The sequence below is a fragment of the Arachis hypogaea genome, chromosome 3 (assembly GCF_003086295.3).
Source record: "Arachis hypogaea cultivar Tifrunner chromosome 3, arahy.Tifrunner.gnm2.J5K5, whole genome shotgun sequence".
In the NCBI taxonomy this organism is placed as follows: domain Eukaryota; kingdom Viridiplantae; phylum Streptophyta; class Magnoliopsida; order Fabales; family Fabaceae; genus Arachis; species Arachis hypogaea.
Genome location: NC_092038.1, coordinates 113,810,492 through 113,829,467, shown reverse-complemented (window position 1 = coordinate 113,829,467; position 18,976 = coordinate 113,810,492). Strand labels below are relative to the sequence as shown.

General features: G+C 29.7%; 1 protein-coding gene and 1 long non-coding RNA gene across 2 annotated transcripts; one reads left to right on the top strand and one right to left on the bottom strand.

The window, feature by feature from the left end:
* LOC112790948 (heavy metal-associated isoprenylated plant protein 7) lies at nucleotides 1-1,779 on the bottom strand. The gene is made up of 5 exons (XM_025833583.2): nucleotides 1,544-1,779; nucleotides 1,274-1,472; nucleotides 976-1,190; nucleotides 804-891; nucleotides 1-719 (listed from the first exon to the last, which is right to left on the bottom strand). Exons 1-5 carry the CDS (start codon nucleotides 1,550-1,552, stop codon nucleotides 256-258), a joined length of 975 nt encoding a protein of 324 aa, XP_025689368.1. The 5' UTR covers nucleotides 1,553-1,779; the 3' UTR covers nucleotides 1-255.
* Nucleotides 1,780-2,456: 677 nt separating this feature from the next.
* LOC112771113 (uncharacterized) lies at nucleotides 2,457-3,493 on the top strand. Its single transcript, XR_003186913.3, has 2 exons — nucleotides 2,457-2,804; nucleotides 3,042-3,493. It is a non-coding gene; the product is annotated as an uncharacterized lncRNA (long non-coding RNA).
* The last annotated feature ends 15,483 nt before the right edge of the window (nucleotides 3,494-18,976 follow it).

Below are 18,976 nucleotides of genomic sequence, written 5' to 3'. Positions count from 1 at the left end.
TACCTTGGGAAAAGAAGATATTATTTATGTTCCAGTATATAACAATCAGATTCAGATTTAAATAAATAAAAAAAAAGAAGAAAAAGAATAGTACAAGCGTTACAAAATTCTACCGCTTATGTGTAGATTACTTATACTTTTTTATGTAGAAGGGGAAAGTACATAGGGCACATGTAAGGCATGATAATGCCAAATATTGAGCCAAATATAACAATTCTCCCAAATTCCAATATTACCCTTGAGAATCCTCCATTTTTACATCACAGTACATGCATTGGGGTTCTCATCACTGAAGATCTGAGGAGGGTAACCTGGACCAGGATAAGCTGCATAGTATTCCATGTTGCCACCACCATAGCCATACCTTGGTGGCATGTAGTAATATTCATTCTTCTTCAGTTCAACCACCTTGTTGCTCTCTTCTGTGCCTCCTTCAGCTGCTGCTGCTGCTGCTGCTTCTTCTTCTCCTTTCTTCTCTTTGTTCTCTTCTACTTGACTGCCTTCCTTCTTGTCTTTGTCGCCATCACCTTCCTCACCCTTCTTCTCTTCTTTCCCACCATCTTTATTGGATTCTTCTTTATTCTCTACAGTTTCTTGCTTCACTACCACTACTTGCTTCCCGGTCCTCTTGTAAACGTAGTCCACTAAGTTTGCAACTTCAAACACCCCCTTCACGCTCACTTGCGAGTTCTTCAGATCCGGTTCTGCTGACTCAACTCCTGCATGTATTTTGTTTTCTTATATTATATATTAAATGCAATTTTAAAAGAGATTAATTTGACGACCACAAAATCGGGTAATACCCTTCATTCTCTCAATGCGTCTCTTGATTTCCTGCGCACATGCTTCACAATGCATGTGAGCTTGGAGAACTACTCTGATGACCTCAGGCTGCAAAATAACATCGAATTCAAAATATGATAACAGAATTAAATTAAATGAAATGAAAGAAATTAAACAAAAATACTGTGGAACCTCTTTTTTCTTCTCCTCGGGCTTAGGATTCTCTTGCTCTTCGGGTTTCTTGTCTTCTTTTGGCGCCTCTGGTTCTGGAACTGGAATGGGAGAGAGAAGCTCAACTTGTCTGTGGCTCTTCCTCTGGACTCTCTCCCTAACCTTGAGAGGATCAGCTTTCTCTCCTTTAACCACCACCTTGTGACTCTTACAATCTGTTATCACATCCTCGACCCCTGCAAGCAACAATCAGATAACATCACATTCACATGTATGTACAAATATCAAAGATTACAAGTGTTATATTAACCTTTCTGACCTGGGAATCCTCTAAGGGAGCGACGAACCTTGCGTGCACAACCCTCGCAATGCATGAACACCTTAAGCACAATCTCTGGGGGTGCTGCTGGGGCTGCAGCTTCCTCCACTACCTTCCCATCCTTGGATTCCTCAGGCTTCTTCTCCCCTTCTTCCTTCTTTGGTTCCTCTGCTTTAGTCTCGTCGACCTTCTTCACTTCCTGCCACAACACAAAATCAGATCCAGAAAAACACATAATAAGAAAAGAAAGATCGAGGAGAGTAAGGAGACCTCGCCCATTGAATTCAAGTGAGTGAGTGTGTCAGTGTATGTGTGTGTAGAAGATAGATAAGCTTGACGTTTATAGTGGTTTGTTGTGTATACTTATTATTTTTAAGTTGGGAGTAGCAATATAAGAGGTGGGTTATTCGGTTACTGCCTACCTGTTGAGTCATGCAACACTAATTGGCTGATTTATGATGATCATGATGAACCAGATCTGAAGCCACTCATTTCCACCATCATCACATGACGTGGCATATGCACTGCACCGGAGGCGTGACGACTCTCCTGCTTCCGACACGTGGTAACGGATGTTACACTTTCGGGCATCTCTAGAATTCACCCTTCTACTGTGCTCGTTAACCCTCGCTTCACTTTAACGGCCCAGATTTTATCAACAAAATTTCAAATATATTTTTAATACAATAATATGTAAAAAATATAAATTTAATATATTAAAAATATAAAATTATTTTTTACATTTTTGGTTAATTTTTATTAAAATATATTATTAATATAAATACTTATTAAAAATTTTTTAATAATAACGACTACTCACAGATATTTTAAATTTTTTATTTAAATTATTTAAATATAATATATATAAAAATGTGTAATTTGTATCGCATTTATCTATTTTCGAATTTGCGTATACCTTATACATTTTGGATATAGATGAAAATAATATGTTAGTTTTACTCTTTTATGTAAAAGTAATACTTAAAAATGATAAATAATTTTAAACTATTTAATATAAAAAGTATCAATAATTTATCATCTTTATATGGTTGGTCACGTTTTAATAAACGGTTTATGAGTTATAATCTTAAATTATGCTTTCCGCATCTAACTCTTCGGTCTTCTTATTATTACTTTTATCCTTTTTTTTTCTGTCTCTTGGGATATCTCGATGATATATATAATATAAACGTACATTCAAGAAAAATATATTAATGCAAATGTGTTTAACACTAAACCAGGAGACATAAAAGGGTCATAAAATATTTGAAGGAATATTATTTTCCTTGTCTTTAAGCCATAAAACTGCTAATGACTGTTTTCTTTTTCATATCTGCAGGCTCAAATCCGGGTTGGTTGGTTTTTCATTAAATCTCCTCATATCACATCACATCATAGTATGAGAATTACCTATTAGTTTTGAAAAAAATAAAAGAAAAACACAGACACACTCTAAGGTCGCTGCATTTGGCCCCTTGAAAGCACTTACCATGCAAAAATGAGCTGGGTCCATCTGTTTGAAGAAGACATGGTCAGTTACGTTTTCCTTTTCATCGTTACAAAAAAACGTTTGGTTATTAATTAGGTCAGCCAACCCTCTCCAACCAATAGCCCCTTCAAATCTTTCAATGAATAAATTCAATATTTATTATTCCTTAGCATAGTAACAAGCCAAGTAAGGAAAGAGTGTAAATGCTTCACGTTTAACATTTATTTACTGCACTATTATGTAAGCTAAGAATTGCAAATCGTTTCTTTGACTTGGCAGAAGCTTTGCAGCATCCATTGGGGAATTAATTAGCAAATTAAAGAATATATTAATCATGAATTGAGTTGAATAAATCGGCGAGGGCCCTATATATGGATGGAGACAAGGCTCGTCAAAGCGTATTTGGAAACGGGGAAGGGAACACAAGTTTACAGGGATAAGCCTTACCATGTGCTTCACTAACCCCAATCAAAGCATGGCTGTACCAGACTCACATGCTTCCTCAATCACTATTTTGCAAATCCAATACTATTTAGGGTGTGTTTGGCAAACCCGTTTGAGAGGATAAAAGTGCGTTAAAATTCTTTGAACGCTGTATTTTAATGTTTGACAATCTTTTTTTTTTCTAAACGCAGAAGTGATTTTGCAGCTTAAAAGCACGTTTACTAAAAGCAAAAAATTGTTGCTTCTGCACTTCAACGTGAGTTCACATTTTATTATTATTATTATTATTATTCGTGTTTTTCAAAAGAGTTTTCATATTTATTTCATTATTGGTGTTTTTCAAAAGAGTTTTCATATTTGTTTCAAGTCATTTCAAATATTTTAAATTTTTTTTCAATTTTTAGTTTTTTTTTATATTTTAGTTGTTTTATTAATTTTGTTATTTTAATTCTATTATAATATGAATTATTGATCTTATTAAAAATGATAAAGTAAATAAAAAACTAATCATACATGACAATGGAATCATAAGTAATAATTAATAATAAATAAAAGAATACTAAGATTACTAATAAAATTATAGAATATTTTTTTGTTTGACATTGTAAAATTTATTATTATAATTTTTGTTCATTGTTTATTATTCTAATATGTTATAATATGTATTATTGTTTCTATTGAAAATGATAAATTAAATAAAAAATTAATTATAAATAATAATAAAAACATAATTAGTAAAAAATTAGAATCTAAAATAGTAAACAAAATAAAATTACTGAGAGTACTCATAAAAAGTACTAAAATATATTATTTTATATCTTATTTTTAATTTAATAAATAAATATTAATTTTTATTAAAAAATTATAATAAACTAAAATAAAATTTTATAAAATATTATATAAAAAATATACTAAAAAAAGTATAAAAAAGGATTAAATATATTAAAAAATAATATTATAATTTAATATTATATTTTTTTAGTAATTAACTAATTATCTATCTAAAAGTGATTTTAACTAATATTATCCAAACAATTTCATTTTATCAAAATCAATTTTAGTATAAAATTGCCAAACAAAAATCATGTTGGCACAAACTCACTTTTATCCAAAATCAATTTTACAAAATTACTTTTATTCAAACTACAGTTGGCCAACTCTAATCCAAACACACACTTACTCATTTGCTCCAATAGGTTTCTCATCAATTTAGTATTATGGTGGTTTAAAAGGAAAATAAATTAGTTTTCTTTATTAACATTATTTAAAATTAGATGTGTCTGTTTAATTAATATATGTTAAAGATATAATCATTTTATATATGTCTTTTTTATTAGTTTAAATTTAAAAAAAAATAATATCATAATATAGTATTATAGTTTATATATATAATTAAAAAGTCTAGAATTCAATGTACACTTGTTGAATTCCAAAACAAAAAAAATTTAAAATATATCATATATTATTTTATAAAAATACTATATATATATATAAAAAATTTATTATTATGTATTTTTATATATTTATCTATATTGACTCATATTTTTTAATTAAATAATCAAACATGATATAATAGAATAATAAATATGCAATAGACTAATAGACTAATAAAACTTGTTTATTGTAGTATAATAAAAAATTATGAAATTACAAATATGTATTTATACACAGCTGATTAGTAAAATTTCTATGCGACATAAATAGTATGATTGATTATTTTATACTAAAATATTTTTCTAACTTACAATTAAAAGACTCATAGATTCTTTCGACTAATGATGAAAAAAAAACTAAAGTATTTTATAAATGTTTTTATAACAAAATCTTTTAGAATTAATTTTAAAAATATCCTTTTAAGTTAAAATTTGTTAAACTATATTTAAGAATAAAGTATAAATTTTACTTTAAAAAAACTAAAATATCTACAGAATTCATTTAGGAATTAAAATGCCCTTAAAATACGACCTTTATAGTTCATTTTTATTATAAAATGTTTCAAAAATATATTTCAGTCTTTTAATACATAAAATTAAAGTTTCTATAAATTCTAAAACAATAACCATCTTTATTAACTTATAAGGTATTTTAGTTTATGTTAACACTAAGATAAAAGGGTATTTTACCTTGAAGATGAACTACAATAGCATTTTAATCTTTTTAAAATTAATACTAAAAAATTATTATAATTTTTTACAATGAACTTGTAGATATATTAGTCCTTTTAAAATTAAATTCAAATTTTAATTCATAATACAATTAAACAACTCTTAGAAGGGATTTTTAAATAATTCTTAAAGTGTTATTTTTATCAAAAGATTAAAAAGGGTACTTTAGTTTTTGTTTTAACATTATTACTCAAAATGATATTTTAGTCTTTTCACCGTTTATTCGAGAGATATTTTAATATAAGATAACATATGATATACTTTTAAATATAATTGACATTTGCATTAAAATTATAAGAACGCAAAAATTTGGGGTTTAAAATATAATTTGATTATTTTTTATTATATAATATTAAATTAACACATATTTAACTTTAAATAACGTAAAAAAAGTAATTTTATCCTTAATCAAGAGAAATTCGGGAGAAACGGTCAAATATTAATATGATATGATAGATTAATTCATCGGTGTAATATTTAATTATGTGAATATAAAAATAAAATAAAAATTTATGTACAAATTTTTATGTAAAATTAATATAATTAAAAATTATTAAATAATTTAATATATTTAACTAATTTATTATCTAATAATTATAATTATTAATTTCGCATAAAATAATTGTACGACATTCTCCGTCCAAAAATAAATAAGTGATTTTCTTTGTAGATATTAGTTTGGATTAGTAAAAGCATTTAACACAATGCAAACTCTTACGCAATTTTCTTACAATGTCTTTCTATTGCATATTCTGTCAACAAATGGAAAGCCGCACATTAAATTAAACCAGAGGGGGAAGGGGATTCAAATTGACAAGACGACGAAGCTATTTATTGGTGTATGAATAAATTTGGTAACAATAAAGATGTCTTTTATTTCTAAGAGATGATTTATTACTTTCATGTAAAGTTCCTAAAAAGGAACAAAATATCGTCCTAAGGAGTAGCAAAAGTAGAAGCCATATAAAAGCAACAATGCATGTTTCTTTGGGTTAAAAACTTAAAATAAAGGTTGCTTCTGTTTTTCGTTGTTAGTGTCAATCTTCGAAGCCTAGGGAAGAGGTTATCATAATTCATAAGGTTTAAGATTAGCGTGCATTCAGTTGCAACTTACAAGCTAATGGCTAGGATCATTTGGTGAATCTCTTAAACTCTTTTCATCAGAGCAATGATGAAGAAAGAGGTGTTTATTATTATTATTATTATTATTATTATTATTATTATTATTATTATTATTATTATAGTGTTTATAATATATAAAGAAAGCATATAAACTTGGTCGTTTCAGGTTATGTACCTAACTTGAATATTGAATAATGAAGGTCCTTATTATAATGATCATCAAATGGAGATCGAGAGTGTCTCAGTTATAGGTGAATTATATAATATCTAATGATTCCAATATATATATATATATATATATATATATATATATATATATATATATATAATTGATTGTGCTCAATTTGTCAATTTGATGATCACGTGGCACCATTATGAGCTAATAAACCTTGATTATTCAAATTGGTTTAGCTGTGAAAAAAATATTCTACAAATATAAAAATCAACTACTTAATCATGTATTTAATATGTCATATGTGTTATTTTACATTTTTTAACAAAATAATTAATTGATAAAAAAATTAAATTTTTTTATAACAAAACAATTAATTTTGTTATAACATTGAAATAATTAAAATTTTCACTTTTTACATTAGGATAATAATTTTTTTTATAAAATTTTAAAAACACTATATTCTTATATTTTTATTTTTGTTTTAAATATAAAAACGAATATATAATCATTCTATATATATTCTTAAACTTTCAAGTTAAGATAAAGAATATGTTAAATTTTAAAGTGGTCTTTTGAAATTAATCACTTACATCAAAAAAATTTTAAACATTTTAATTATACTGTCAAAGTCTTTAAAATTAAAAAATGTGTACCACATTAGTTTTCACTTTTTTTTATCGAGTTACTCGTCATATTGTGACTTACCTAACATATATCCTTTTATGCTGGACTAGATGAAACAATTTTATTTTAGTTTTGACGTAAATACTTGATAAAATGACGTTATTTAACTTTAATAAATCACAAGACTGTGTTATGTTCCCAAAAAAATATATTATTACTGAAGTTAAATGATGTTATTTTATCAAGTATTTAGTATATTTAATATCAAAATTGAAGCGATATCATTTAATCTAATCTAACGTAAAAGAGTGTCAAATTATTCATAACATATTATAATTCTTTTAATCTAAAAAATATTTATAATATAATTGAAATCCTAAAAATTTAGTGTGTTTGAATTGTAGTTTGTCAAATTGGAGTTTGAATAAAAGTGATTTTATAGAATTGATTTTGACTAGAAGTAAATTTGTGTCAACATGATTTATGTTTGGCAATTCTATACTAAAATTGATTTTGATAAAATAAATATTGTTTGGATAATATTAGTTAAAATCACTTTTAGATAGATAATTACTTAAAAGAACATGATATTAAATTATAAAGTTATCTTTTTATACATATTTAATTTTTCTTTTATACTTTTTTTCTCATATATTTTTTATATAGTATATTTTTAGTACTCTTAGTTTTTTTTAGTACGCTATAATTTTTAACTATTATTATTATTTATGTTTTATTTTTTTGTTTAATTTATTTTACCTAATGAAATCAATAAATTCTATTATAAAAAGATAATAATAAATATAATACACAAAAATTACAACTATAAAAATATATAATGTCAAATAAAAAAATAATAAAAAAAGCTCGTATAGAGAGAAATAATAAGAATTCTATAAATGATGTAATAATATATATAAAGGATAAAGTTGATAAAAGAAGAAATAAATGTTGAATATAGTGGCTAAAAGTCCGTTAGTGTAATGGAGAAGTTAAAAATTCTTGTTTCTTGTAAACGTGATTTTAAAAATTAGCCAAACAAAAAATTGAAGCTTTTAAAAAGCTGTAACGTACTTTTTTTTCTTCAAACATAGTTGCCCAACACACCCTTAATAAATAGTCAATTTCAAAGACTACTTTTAAATTTAAACCGATTAAGACTTAATAGTATGCAAATTTGGTGTAATATAATCTGAGAATATGCAAGACGAACCAGCCAGAAACAATGCTTCACAGAAAATCTATTTGATCGAGATTAACGGAGATAATAAGGGGGAGAAGTTTGAATCGTTTCATTCAAGTGATTCTTTTTCCACGCACACACGATCGTATTCGTATACCACAAGGAAGAAATTGCGAGCAATGAATAACTATCTAGATAGAATCCTCCAAAATTGACGTCATGCCTGCGGTAGTAGATAGATTTTTAGAACATGACAAAAGAGGTTAATCATTCTTTCAAAAGATTGGACAATTAATTTGACTGCTGGACCAACACATGCCAATAAGAGGAATTATATGCCAATTAATTTGACGCACAAACTGTCGTATTACGATTAAATCATCATCAGCCTATTAAATTAGCAGTAATATAATTAACCACCATTAGTATTGCAACGTGATTAATCAACATATCAGAAGCTTTATAGAATTTCTTTAACTACTATAAAACATATGACGCAACTCCAAAAGTAGGAGGATATGTTCAACCAAAGCACTATCTAGAGGATAAGATCTTTGATGGATAAATGTCCCCTTCTGGCAATCATGAAGGATGAAAAAACACTTGTCAGCTAATTCGTACAAGATGAAATTTAAGGCAAAGAGCATGAATATCTATTTTTTTTCACCCCTTGAGTTGATTAGAATATAGTAATTGTACAGAGGGGGAAAAAGTTTGAGATTTGCACGCACACAAATATATATATATATATATATATATATATATATATATACAAATATTTTGTCACCAACATTCATTTTGAATTACAAGATATTAAGAACTTTGATGGCCATTTGTATGAATATATGATCATATCGTGCTAATAAAATCTTGATAAAAATGCTATTTATCCTTTAGAATTCAGTCTTTGATCAATTTTTATATTTACTTTCATGTATTAGTTAGTTCAAAAAATTAAAGAAGTTATTGATTTTTTGTTTTTTTTCTCCTAAAAACTGAATAAAAAATAATATTTAAAAAATACATAGATGTACTGAATCTTGATATAGCAGTAGCCTGGGACGGTAGTGGGACCTATATTCGGTATTGCCCTTACCGGGTATTTGTATGATTAATTGGGATCCAACCTTAGCGTAGCCAACAAACCAAAACTTGATACGTAGAAAGTTTTCCATGTTTCACCATCTCAGACAATGTTTTTTAACTAACTTAGCTAACTAGCATATGATTATTTGAGATTGGAAAAAGAGGTCTCAACACACCCAAAATTTGAATGTATTACAAAGCCAACTGAACAAGTTATAGTAGTCACACTTGCGACTAGCATCTCTGACCACATTGCCCCACACATCAATTATAGTTATAGCTAAATAAGTTGTGATATTTTCTTTGAGATTCTCAAACAGACTCAGAGCATATGTTATCAGAAAATTGCCTACATCCGAAACAAAGATAAACATTATTGACCAGACAATTGCTCGTTACTTGAACATGATGAGACTCATTACCGCCCAGCAATATTGACACGTGCTATATATAATCCCGTCAGTACAGCCACATTTTTTGGCGTGGACGCCTCTGATTGTAACACGTAAAAATAGCCACGAGGATCTTTCTTTAGCATCACTTTAAATTAAATTGAAGAAATAAGCAGGGGTTAAAGTTACAAGAAACAAAGGGTGGCCCCTCTACCCTAATGAGTTCCACCAACTAACCGAAAATGAAAAATTGCGGGGGATTTGGGCCGCAATGTTGGGCCCAGTACCAACTGGAAGGCCTGTTGTCGCTGCCTTGGAAGGTATATTTGTCCAAAAATTGTCGTTTTGTGATTGCCAAAAAAAAATTGTCGTTTTGCTGAATTTGTGATGTGTATCTGGAGTTATTGTCCGAATAGTATTGTTCTGCATTGATGTTTATGTGACGTTTTTGGAGTTTTATTTTTTCTTGAGCGATTGCATATTCACCAACGTGGATGGGTGAATGTAGTCATGGACATTTTGGGATGAGCCGTGGAATCTGTTTAATGTCTAATGTTGGTTGCAAACTTAAGAGCGGGCAATCACTTCAATCAGAATAAAATGTTTCACAATTCCCTCGACGCAGCACATGGCATGTAATTTAAAGAGGCTAAAATGCCGCGCCTTGATACAGAAAAGGTATAACAGATAAGATAAGTAGATAACATGTCCCAGCACTTCAATATGTCTTGTTTTATATAATTAAAATGAAAAATACTTTGTATGCATAATCCAGTCCTATCACGGACAACCATAGATCATTGTGCTGAACGTTTTGCTGTTCAAGAGCCAGAAGAGGGGTGTACAAAAGGCACAGACAACCAAAATTTCACATACAATCCAGAGAGTAAATGAGTAAGTTAACTATCTAAAACATGAAACTATAACAAGATTTAAATTAAATTGGACTCATTTTAAATTATAATATAAAAAAAATTCAAGACTTAATCTAAATTCTAATAACTATAAACTTGGCAAAATTATTATTTTATTTAGAGTTTAATTTTTGATACAATGATATTGTAAAATATTTTGTTAGATCATGTTTGCTCTTTTGAATGATTATTTATATAATTAATATAAAAAATAATTATTTTTATTGATGTAATATTATATAATCAAATATTTGTCTAAATTATTTTATACTGATAGTGTATTAAAATTATTTTTTTATACAATTAAATTCTTTTTTTTTAGCTAATTAAATTCTTTTATTTATGTATTTTCCGTGGAAAATCTTTTTTTTTTCAGGCCCCTTATTGTAATGGCCCATGGCCCATAGAATAAAACCTCCACCTCCATCCCAACGATCAGAGAAAAGGCGTGTCTTTTTTTTATTTTAATTTTTGGTATCAATAAGAAACCGAACATGTAACTAACGCTTGGCCCATAAATCCACACAGTCGCCGCCTCCTACCAAACTAGGTTAGAAAGCCCCTTGGTTCAATATCTAGTTATTGAATAAAATATAAAAATTAATCATTATACATAAGAATAAACTTTTATCTATAGAAATTGTTATTATTTATATATTTGTTATTATTTCACATATATTAGACATATTAATATCTATTAATTTATACACAAAATATTATTTATATATCAAAATTAATTATTATGTATTTATATATAAATAAATATATAATTTAATTTATTTTTAATATATATTTATATTTTAATATATTTTATATATTTGATTATTTTTAGTGTATGCTTAATATAATTCACAGAGAGGAATATAATACATAATACAGGACATAAGAAATTCTTTCTGCTTTGACTAGTAGGCAAAAGTAACACAATAATGCCAAAGTTCGTCATTTTCATTTTATTTCTCATACTCAACAATTTGGCGAAATGCTAATCTACTTCCAATGGGAAACTTCGACGAAACTAGCTATAGTAGTGAGTGATCATGGCTTTTACAATTCTTTATGACCAATTTCAAGTATGTGCAGCCATGATCCACGAATCTGACTGTATATGTGTATCCAATGTTGTATATAAAAATGTGCAATAAGCACTTCCATATTCTTCTTGGTCAACAATCACGTTTCATTTCCCAGTTGCCAATATTGCCACGTCTTTGATGAAAATGATATAAATCAAAATAAAATTTAAAAAGAAAAAAAAAATAAAGTAACGAAATCAGGTTCTGTAGGCACAGCCTCCTCCTGTTCAACCTTTCGGCAAAATTACTTTAGAATATGCATTAAATTTAACGTTCAACTTTAGTAACTTTATGAGATCGAAAACAGGTGAAGTATAATGTCTGCGTATAATTTAATGATATTCCACCTTATTACTATAAGGTCAAACTTCCATGCACATGAATTCCAGTTATATGTAGTTACGTGCATCAGTTCTCCAATTAGTCAAAGACAATGGATATTGACCAGACCAGTTGGTATGAGCATGCCGCCCTCATTTTTCACCTTCTTAGATTATTATAGTGCACGCATTTAAATCCTATATATATATGCCATGATTTATGTAATTCTACAGCCCTTAGCTTCTTTAGCAAACCTCTCTAATTCTTAATTAATCAATAATGGACAATAATCACCAAATTTTGTTCCCTAGCTCATCATCATCTGATTTTAAGGTTTCTAGTAGCAACAGTTTTCTTGATGTTAAGAAAGGAGATATTCTAAGAACTCCAAATAAAGAATCATCAAGCAAGAAAGGTGGGAAAGAGACGAAGAAGCAGCACAGATAGGGATGGCAACGGGTCCCCATGGGGGCGGGGACATGCCCCCCGCCCCCCGCCCCCGCCTCCATTATCCGTCCCCGTCCCCGCCCCATCCCCGTGACGGGTAACGGGGGCCCCATATCCGCCGGGGACCCGGGTCTCCGCGGATATCTGCGGATTTTTATAAAAAAATAATAAAAATTGAAAAAAATTAGAAAAAAATTTAAAAAATAGTGTATTGTATATAATTTAGTATTTTACTTACATCAATATCTACTTCAATATTATGAATTACATGTATAGCACTCAAATGCTTAACCAAAAATTCAAAATCAGTAAAATAATAAAAAATTTAGAATAATTATAACAAATGCTTATCCAAATCACAGTAATTATAATAGAAAAAGCAAACAACGATAATGAAGATGATAACAAATGCTTAATTATAATCATATAAATTATATTTAACTTAATTCAATAATTATAACAAATGCTTAACAAAATCATAGTACACACAAATGGGATATTTTAGTCTTTTTACATAAACGGAGTTTAAACGGGTCTCCACGGGGCGGGGACCTCTATCCCCGCCCCGCCCCGTTTAATATACGGGGCCCCGTCCCCCGTCCCCGCGGGTACAAAATCGTCCCCATATCCGCCCCGTGACGGGTAAATCCCCGCGGATACCCGCCCCGCTGGGGATTTTTGCCATCCCTAAGCACAGATATGTTTTTCAAACAAGGAGTCATGTTGATATACTTGATGATGGCTACCGCTGGAGAAAATACGGGGAAAAGTCTGTCAAAAACAATAAATTCCCTAGGTTAATATTTGTATTAACTATATAATTTGATCTTTATCTCATGCATTATTTGGATTCTAATTTTTGTTTTTTTTTGGGTTCAATTATTTCAGGAGTTACTATAGGTGCTCATACAGAGGGTGCAATGTGAAGAAACAAATCCAACGGCATTCCATGGACGAGCAAATCGTGATCACAACCTATGAAGGGGTCCATATTCACCCTGTCGAGAAATCTACTGAAAGCTTCGAGCAGATCTTGAGAAACTTCCAATACACAACTAAGTCCAACCCTATTATGTATCTCCAACAACCTAATTAGGATTTATATATATGGGACTATGTATTGATGCAAGCTGACATTATCTCAACCATATTCTTTATTTCCGTACATAAATGACAATTCAAATCCTCATTTGTTGAGTGGTTATTAGTTTGATATATATCAATATAAATTTATAATTATAAACTAGATTGTGTTTCTCTTTCAATTTTGAAGAAGTATCAAATGATTATCATCTTATCTTTTGAAAATTAAGAATGTTAGCGACGAAATTTTATATTGATATTCATAAAGGATCGGATAATATTATGTTATTAACAACTAAAATTAATTATTCGATTGGTTCTTAACAATTAATTTCGTTAGTCACTTAGGTTTTTAACTTCGTCAACTCTAACAGAAGACAAAATGGTCCTTAACAACTCTAACAGGGGACAAAATCATCCATGACAATTCTAATAGGAGACAAAATAATCCCTGACAACTCTAACAGGAACAAAATTATTCCTGACCCATTTATTCGAAAACGACACTATTCTTCCGCAATTTTCATCATATCTCACATAATTCTAACATTCATGCCCTCCTTCTTCACGTTCACAGTCTTCTTTTCCATCTTTCCCTTCCTCCTCTTCAGCTTCAAGATCAAGTCATGGTGTAACTGTCATGCGTGTCGCACCTATCTCAACATGTCATGGACTACACACTTCCTAAATCTCTGTGACTGGTACACCCACCTCCTCTGTACTTCATCCACCAGAAGCATCCAACTCTACGTCCTCGATAACAGCATCATCTCCAACTCCGACAACGTCCACCATATTCTCAAGACCAAGTTCCACAACTATCCCAAGGACACGTCTTTCTCCACTCTTCGGCAAGCAATATAGATTGTTGGGATGGACCCCGAGTGCTTCATTCCTTCTCTCATGGAGTCCAAGTTGGCAGACAACTTCGACCTTGCATCCAAGCTATCAGTACAACGAGCAATGTCACTGTTGTCGCTCATATGAAAACTCAAGTGATTACTGAATATTATTGGTTCAGAGAAGAAGTTGAAAGAAGTGATCAGAGTGGTAGACAATGTAGTCATAGAGATGATAAGGCAAAGGAGGAGTGAGATGGCGATGACGACGGGTTTTAACAAATCAGACTTGCTGTCTAGATTCATGGGATCCATCAAAGACGATAAGTACTTGAGAGACATAGTCATTAGTTTTCGGAGTATGAATTAGTTGAGAACAAGTTGAGAAATTTTCTTTTTGTAAATATTGAAGTTGCAGAGTGTGCATTATGTAACTTGAAATTAAAGTGTTAAACTGTGAGTGTTATGCGAGATATGATGAAAATGGGAAAAAACAGTGTCGTTTTCGAATAGAGGAGGTCAGGAACTATTTTGTCTCCTGTTAGAGTTTCCAGGGACTATTTTCTCCTCTATTAGAATTGACGGAGTAAAGGACCTAAGTGACTAAAAACATTAATTATTAGGGATCAATTGAGTAATTAATTTTAATTGAAGACTAAAATTAAAGTGTCTGGTTAAAAATTCTTTGAGGACCAAAATGGATAAATACTCTAAACAAAATATTATGCCTACCAATAAAAAAAAAATAAATACCAAATTAATTTTGTATTTCAATATATATTTTATATAAGTGGTTGCTGATTCTAATAAAAAAGTCTTAGGGCTAACACTTTAATTAAAATTTAGTCAGTAATTAACCATAAAAAAATATATAATTCTACATTAATAAATATAATCTCATACTATTAAAAATATTAATAATAACTAATTAATAATTACAAATCACAAAAATACTAACCCCTTAACATTACTGAATTCTAATACTATTGATAACTGAAAAGACTAATGAAATTATTTTGTTAAAAAAAGTGAAAACCCAGTATAAAGTAGCAGTTACACTCAAGTAGTATTTTGCAATAATCATGTTAAGTATATTTTAAAAATAAAAAAATTAATTATTAAAATAAAATATAAATTAAAATATAAAATACATACTAAAAATAAATTAAATAATATATATATTTATATATAAATACATAATAACTAATCTTGATGTAAAAATAATATTTTTAATTTTGCAAACAACATAACTAAATATACGCTTTTCTAATTAATGAAACGCCTATACAACTTTGAGAGATTCAAGCTTTGTCTAACAAGACTACATCACCTATTGATATCGACGACTAGATGAATTAGCCATATCTCTAATCTTGATTCTAAAGCCATTGAAATTCAATCTCTTCTATATCGCACTCACTTTATCGGTGCGAGGTCTAGTTCTATAAAGTTATTTTTATACAACATCTCTAAAATAAATTTTTATTTTTATATCTTTATAGTACTATAAATAAAAAGATTTTTTTGTTGACACATTACTCATACATTAAATTTAGAAATTTATTTATTTCGGTATCATTATTAAAAATTTTAAATTTTTATTTATAAATTATAATTTATTATTTATTTAAGTTATTACTTTTTAAATTTTTAAATACGTTTTTTTAAATTGTTAGGTATTTAATTTTTAATATTGTTGAATTAATTATTTATTTAGATGTCATCAGAAAATTCTTTTAAAAATTATAAATTATTATTTACTTAGGTTGTTTATTATTTTTTAAAATTTTATTTATAAATTATAAATTATTATTTAATTAAGTTGTTACCTTTTAATTTTAAATTATTTATTTCGATAGGTTATTTTGCTTAAATTATTATTTTTTAAATTTTAAGTTATCTGTTTAAGTTATCTTAAATAAGTTCATGTAATTATTGATTATTGTAGTTACCTCATATTTCTAAGCTAATAAATTAAAATTTTTGAAAAAAACTAATCTAAATTTACTTTAATTTAAATTTATTCTCAAACTAATATGTTTTTGAAAAAACTATGTTCTATTTAAACAAATTAAATAGAAAGATAAAAAAGTCAGCTCACATAATAACAATAATAAGAGTTAAATATCAAATTCGTCCCTAAAAGATACTAAGATCTCCATATTAATCCCAGAAAGATAAAGTTAATCAAAAGAGTCTCCGAAAGTTACCCAAGCTAATCACGTTTGTCTTTCTGTCAACTCCATTGGTGACCTGGCTAACACTGCTCACATGTCTCGTTAGCTTCTAGCATAGAAAAGGCCAACGTGTCATAACCTATTGCTGACAAGGTAAGTTTGGAAAAACAGTTCAAATCAGTCCCTAATTATTTGAAACCTAATCCTAAATTCGACGATAAATACATCACCTTCAGCAATCAGAGGGACATATGCCTGGGTTAGTGTCGAAATTGCTGGTTTGGGGCGACGATGGAGGCAGAAAATGGAGGCCGTGGTGGTGGTGTGTCATTCTTCTCGAACGGCAGTAATGGTTCCAGCGCCTCAATGCGAACCAGGAGGAAAACCCATGAGGAATCATGTTTCTGTGGGTTGAAGGCTGCCGTAAGAAAATCTGGGACAGCAGAGAACCCATATAGACTATTCCGTGCATGTCCAAGGTACCGGGTGAGTCTTGTGTAAGAAGTTATATGTTTTCCATGTTGTTTTGTGTTTTGGGGTTTTATTTAATTTTTTGTTTTCTGATTTTTGAATTTGCAGAAGGGCAGTCACTGCAATTACTTTAAGTGGGTTGAGGATGATGAGTATGAAGGGATGGGCGAAAGTGGAACAAAGAAAGATTATGGGGTTGAGCTGCAGGTTGATAGTGACTGTGATGAATGGAGGTTAAAGGTGGCATGGAGACTGGGCAGCTTGGAAGCTGAAGTAAAAGCATTGAAAATGTTAATAGTTTTCCTGTTTATGGTAGTTGTGGTTAATGTGATCATTTGTAGTTTGTTATCTCGTTCCAAGTAAAATAAATTCTGTTGAATCATCATGGTGTAATGAGATGAATCCATTGAATGAGAATAGATGTTGCATTTGGTTTTTTAAGATGAAGACAACACAATCTAATTCAAAGGTTCCAAACCAATTCGGATCACTATTACAGTAAGATGTACTAAGGAATGGACATAATCAGTAGTCAAAGTACTCTTAAACATTGAGTAGTCAAAGTACTGTTAAACATTGAGTTGCCATAGAAGGCTACATGTCACATTGTCTTAAGGACCAAAATAAAAAGGTTTAACATGAGGATATAGACCACAGCAAAGTCATAAGCTTTTACATGAGGATACAAACCTTAAAAGTATGCTAGACCAAAATAAAAGGGCATAGTACAACTTTCAGTTACATAGATAACCAAAATGTAGATAATGGAACTTGAATTGCCTTGTACAAAAAAACATAAAGTATCCTCACAGAAAAACAAATACAACCAGAATACATTTCAACACCAATCAAAGTCATTTATCAGTCTTTCTTGGGGGGCTTGAAGCCTGGAGTTGGAACGAAGGTCATAAAGTTGGCCAGTTTTTTAGTAGTGGATGAACTAATCTCCTTGATTATCTTAGCAGAGATAGCGACTGGTGCGGCTACAGTAGGTTTAGGAGAGGACTTAAGTCTGGCTTTTCCTTTAATGACCTTTAACTTGGGTGGCCTAACTGTGACTTGTTCCTACATAATTTAATGGTTGATGTAGATTCAGAATTAGCTTATAAAAGAAATGATATATGTTTAAAAGAAATAACAAATGTTTAAAAGAAATCACATATGGCAGATTACCTGTTGTGTTTCTTGGGTTGGTGGTATGCTTTTAGACTGGCTAATGCCAATTACTGTTGGAGGCTATGTTGGTGATGGAGCTATATTTGCTGGAGCTGGATTATGTTCAGCTGGGACAGTGCTTACTTCAGGGTTAGCCCCTTCTGCAGCAGGGACAACCACAGCTAGTTGCAGTTGCAGCTGCCTGGCATACTCCTCATCTTTCGTAGCTTTCTTCTTTGCACAGCTTCGCTTGTTGTGTCCTATCTCACTGTAATACATGCATCTGATAGGGTTATACTTCCTCTTCATCTTTGTCTTTGACCCAGTAGGTTGTTCCTCTTTGTCCCTTCTCCTTTTCTTCGTTGGCCTTCCAAGCTTTACCTTAAATGGTGGTGGGACGGGAGCTGGGTGTGGAGTTTTTTCCCACAGATCCTATCCTTTCACTGGATTCACATTGAAGCAATAAGTCTTCTTGTACGCTTCCATCTTCAACCAGTCGTGACAATAGTCTTCAGTGCGTTTGTCATTCTTATCCTGTAT

What these genes read in the sequence shown, in the direction of transcription:
- LOC112790948 (XM_025833583.2), bottom strand. An exon ending in CCGAGGAGAAGAAAAAAGAG is followed by an intron (nt 892 to 975) that starts GTTCCACAGTAT and finishes GTTATTTTGCAG; the next exon opens with CCTGAGGTCATCAGAGTAGT. An exon ending in ACGCATTGAGAGAATGAAGG is followed by an intron (nt 720 to 803) that starts GTATTACCCGAT and finishes AAATACATGCAG; the next exon opens with GAGTTGAGTCAGCAGAACCG.